Consider the following 5,219-nt stretch of genomic DNA (forward strand, 5'->3'; position numbering starts at 1 on the left):
TCTAACTATAGATAAAGGAAAAAGAGAAGGCACTGGCCCAGACTCAAACTCAAGAGGAGCAACTTGGCCTGCAAACTACTGGTGATGTGCCCTCTCTCCTTATAACCGAACCGTTGGAGTCCTTCAATAATATTGGGTTAGTCTTTTCCTTAATTTAATTTGGATCATCAACACACTCATTAATACGAGTGAGTTTGAATAATTATAAGTTTATATATGCAGAGGCAGTAGTACCCCTCAAGCACCTGGAGGTAGTGATGGATTATTATTAGGAGATAATGAAGAAAGTACTACACCAACTCAACCTAATAATAATAATAACCTTCTTCCTCCTTGGATGATTCGCCCTACAATAAATGAATAGAACTTCTTTCAAATACTATTATCATTTTACACTCCACAACAGTTTCAGCAAAATTACCAAACACGCCTTCTACAAAACCCTATAGACTATTTCTGATGGATGTTATGATGATGAGTATAGATATGGAATATAATCTGTATGTATAATATAATATAATATAATATATATGACACTGTATTTCCATGGCTGCTGAGTATTCATTGTCTGCCTATATATGCTTAGTTAGTTTATTAATTTTAGACTTGGTTATAATAAATTAAAAGCTTAGCCTTTTAGTTCATCTTTTATACACAAATCCTCTTCATTCCAATATTACTATATCATTGTAAAAAAGTGTTTCACTGGTTACTACTTTCATTTAATTATGTATTCGTCATGTGATACTTATATAATAATATATATAAACTAAATGTTTGTGTATATTTCTTTCTTGATGTTCATCCAAATGATCCAATTATGACTCGCATATATAAGCATAAGAGAAACTCTAGGTATGATAATAGCCATGGCCAGTGGTTCATGTTAACATAATCAACAATGTGTGTTTAGATAAAAAGAGAAAAATAGATGATAGATATGTCAGCACTCATTGGAGAATGAAGTGTGGAAAAACAGCTCAGCAGGTTTAAATTTAAGAGAAAATTATACATTGAATCAACATATACTTCCCCATTGAACATTTCTCCTAGCTAGTTTCAATAGAATAGTAATAAGTCAAAATCTAAACAGTGTATATGTATGTGTATAATCTTAACGTGATTGTTCAGAGTCGAATAGGGAGGAATCCTGAAAGATTTTCTAGTTGGAGTATAAATCAGAGGATTATGCTCTTTATATGCATGTAAATATAATGAACATTATGCGATTAAACCACAGAAATTATGCAGAACAGGACACATGCATATATGCATGTCAAGACATAAGGGAGATCCAATGTATGCCACACTCTAATTAATCTGATGATGTAGAAAATTTGGCATATATACGTAACAAGATTATGGTATGAAAACAACATAGATTTTTTCTTTTCTTTTCTTTCTAACCTTGCAATCACGAGAATACCGAGTGAGTGTGACCCCGTTCACACAACAAAAATAATGTATCTGTAATCAATAATGTAACAGCAAATCAACTTGGGATTGGTGAGAAAAATAACAAGTATTTTAATATCCTAACTAATGATTTCGACTTAGAATCTTGTGAACAGAACAAATTAATAATGAGAGATTTTTAAAGTAAAGAAATAAAAAGAAATGAATTAAAAAGTAAAGGACAACAAAGGCACTCACATGCACTTGCATTCCGTTGACTTCTGTTGCGTGTGTGATTGGAAATTTGGCACAATTTGATGTGATGGTGAAGTTTTCAGATCTAAGCCCTTTAATTCTTCTAGTTTTTTTTTTTCTATTTATAAACTGGAGAATGCTTCTCTTTTTTCCATGATCTAGTTTGCTCTTTATTCTTAGGCCATGATCTTACTTTGATCATGAACAATTTTGACTCCTAAGTTTGACATCTCACATCTTCTCTTACTTTAGTTTCCAAGCTCACGTTAGCTCTTCAACTTGCTCATCAAATTTTGCACCCATGTTCTCAACTTAGCTTGAAGATCGAGTAAAAAGTCTTGATATTCAAAGAAAAACAATAAATACTTTTCAACCTGTTTTTTATGTGTTGAAAATCTTCGACTTCGACGTTCTTCCACTATTTCTTTTCGACTTTAACTTGCTTGTATCTGCATCTGTTGTTAATTCTAATTAATTCTTCAAATCAACACAATCTGTAATCGAAACGCCTTCCTAGTCGAGAAATTCTAATTTTTTATACTAATAAATTGTCGTTTTAAAACTAGTTATTTTGTTCAAAAATACAAGTTTTAATACTACTCGTGCCTGGCACATGCAGTCTTTTTAAATTCTCAAGATTTGAAAAGATAGTTATGCAGCATTTAAAATGGCATGCGCTTTTCTGGGAATACATAATGTTCCCTGGATTTCAATACGCCGTTTTTGAAAAGCAAACCCTTTGGATAGATGACCCTTTCTGTTTCAAACGCTGATCATTTTTTTCTGCGGGTTCGACAGAAGCCACGTTAATCGAAAAACTCAATTCCTCTGTTTTTACAAAGTTCGACGTGACCTAGAAAGGATCAGAGTATACTTCCATCTCAAGTTTTTCTACGAACTTTAGTTGACCATCTTCAATTGCCTTCTGTATCAAGTCCCTGAAACGTACACAATTATTAGTTTAATGACCAGAGACTTGATAAAATTTACAAAATTTTTTATTTCTAATTTCAGAAATAGATGGTATTCTTTTTCTTTCAGGGAGTACAAGCTGTTTATATACTAACATGTTAAAAATTTGTTCAGCTTTTGTCAAATTGAAAGAAAAACTTCTTCCTCCTGATAAAGGAGTTTTGTTTTTTGTTGAATTAAGAGATCAACACACATATAGGGTCCATCTTTTAATTCTGCAGTAAAGGCAGACTCATTATTCGACTCTTCTTCACTCATACAATCGACATAATTTACCTTTTTATTAAAGAAAAGTTTTTTTTTTTGCTCAACTCAAATTCTTCTTTTTCTTTATTTAATTTCTCAATCTGTTGTACTTTATCAGCTAATTGAGTCAAATCTAAAAATTGTTGGTTCACTAATCTCTTTTGAATATTAAAATCGAGACCATTGATGGCCATCTTGACTACTTCTAGTTTAGGAATAGGAACAAAATATTTGTTTTTCATATTCTTGAATCGTATGAGATAGTCATCAATCGACTCAGCTTTTTTCCTTTTTTACCGTAAATAAATTTGATAAAGTTACTTTTATTTCTCTTTTGAAGAATTGATCATGAAAGCTCCTTTCTAATTGAGCCCAACTATGAATCGAGTTACGTTACAAATTTGAAAATCAAGTGAAGGCATTTTTTTGTAAGTGAAGGCATTTTTTGTAAGTGAAAAAGGAAAATATCTCATTTTCAAATACTAATTGTTAGGCAGCTTACTTATTTCAACTATATATCGGGCTATATGCTTCACCGTCGATTCCCCACTTCTCCTGCAAACTTAGTGAGGGATTTGGGAGTTCTAATTCCTTTGGAGAGTTCAACCTACAAAACATAATTTAAAAAGGGGGATATAAAACAGGGTTGATTTCTCACCCTTATATATAACTTTGCTCTATTCAAAATCTGTTCGACAACTTGGGTTATATTCTAACCATAAGTTTGAGGCATTATTTGCTCTTACCTCATTCAAAATTCTATTTGAATTATCTCATCTAACATTAAAGAAGGATTATTAACCTATATTCCACTTATTGGTAGTACAAATGGTCGATTGACTACTCTTGTAATATCATCGACATGTGGAGCTATCTGTTTTATCCTTGCATTATTGTTTTTCATTATAGGATTTAAAACTGTAGCCATCTGTTGGGTAAGCATATTGATCAAATTGTGATAGTTATCCTCAATTTGTTGTCTAAACACAGTAAAAAATTCGACCGTATTAAAAGACGTTGTTCAGATAGGAACTTGTCTTGATATCTCTGAAAATATGGAGGCACGTCCTCCACCAACTGGCAACCCTACTAAGATTGCTTCTGTGCCTTGTGTCGAAACAACATTTGGCATTACTACATTAAGTTGTAAAGACACGGGCATCGATCCTAAATATGGGGGATTGCTCATCAAACAATGATAAGCATTGTAATTTGCTATATTAGGGTTATAGTGAGTCAGTATATCCACTGAAGGATAACCTGAAGGAGGTGTCGGGTTATGCAAAGGGTTATTCCTAGTAGCGGTCGTACCTCCTATAAATTCCATTTTAGGGTCTTCCATTGGTGGAAATGTAATTTGGAGACCGTCTATATGGAGGTCATGTACTGGCTACAGTTGAAGGGACTCCTTTTGTGATCACAGGGTTCATCCTTCGACTTGATGGGCCAGCTTCTGCCTCTGAGCCTCTTGTATTTTCACTAGTGTCATTATTCAACATATCTATTGAGTAAATGTTCTATTATACATTATTAATTTGTCACTGTGTAATCGCATGCAAAATTTGACACTTTACTTAACCCAGTGTCTTACTGGGAGTGCCAATTTGTTTCACTTGATTTTTTGTAACTTTGACCGATTGTCGAATTAAGCTTGTATCAAGATCTCAGTTCGGGGAGCAGATACAACTCTTCTATAAAAGAGTGGACTTGACCCAAAAATTACTTAGTATTTTGTGTCGAAAAGGTGTATAAAATGATGAATGATACTAAAATGTGGAAAGTAATGTAAAAAAAATTATAATAAAAGGGGATAAGTAAAATAAATGAAAGCTTTAAATAAATAAAAGAGTAAAACTAAAATTGAAAGAAAGTAAAATAACAATAAAATACTTAAAGCAAAGAAATGAATTAAAAAATAAAGGAAAACAAAGAAAAATAAAATAAAAATAGATTCCATTTACTCACATGCACTTGCACTCCATTGACTTCCGTTGCGTCAGTGTGTCTGAGAATTTTGCAGAATTTGATGTGATGGTGAAGTGTTTAAATTAAAGTCTTTTAATTCTTTTAGTTTTTTCTTATTTATAGACTACAGAAGTGAACTGCAGATTACCTCTCTTTTCCACATGATCTAGCTTCCGCATTTTTTAGGTTATGCCTTACTTTGACCATGAAGAATCTTGATTCCTAAGTTTGACATCCCACATCTTTTCTTACCTTAGTCTCTAAACTCCACATTTGCTCTTCAACTTGTTCCTCAAATTTTGCATCCATGTTTTTAACTCAGCTAGAAGATTGAGTAAAAAGTCTTGATGTTCAAGAAAAAATAATAACTGCTTTTCAACCTAGTT

General features: G+C 32.4%; 1 protein-coding gene across 3 annotated transcripts in view; it reads left to right on the forward strand.

The window, feature by feature from the left end:
- LOC107634889 (truncated transcription factor CAULIFLOWER A) overlaps nt 1-644 on the forward strand; it is a 6,540-nt gene extending 5,896 nt beyond the window's left edge. For all 3 annotated transcript variants that reach the window (XM_021124202.1, XM_016338262.2, XM_016338263.2), the window contains 2 exons: nt 12-136; nt 223-644. In XM_021124202.1, coding sequence (XP_020979861.1) covers nt 12-136; nt 223-364 — 267 coding nt within the window. In that variant the 3' untranslated portion in view covers nt 365-644. The remainder of the gene's footprint in view (nt 1-11; nt 137-222) is intronic.

This window comes from Arachis ipaensis, chromosome B01 (genome assembly GCF_000816755.2).
Source record: "Arachis ipaensis cultivar K30076 chromosome B01, Araip1.1, whole genome shotgun sequence".
NCBI lineage: Eukaryota > Viridiplantae > Streptophyta > Magnoliopsida > Fabales > Fabaceae > Arachis > Arachis ipaensis.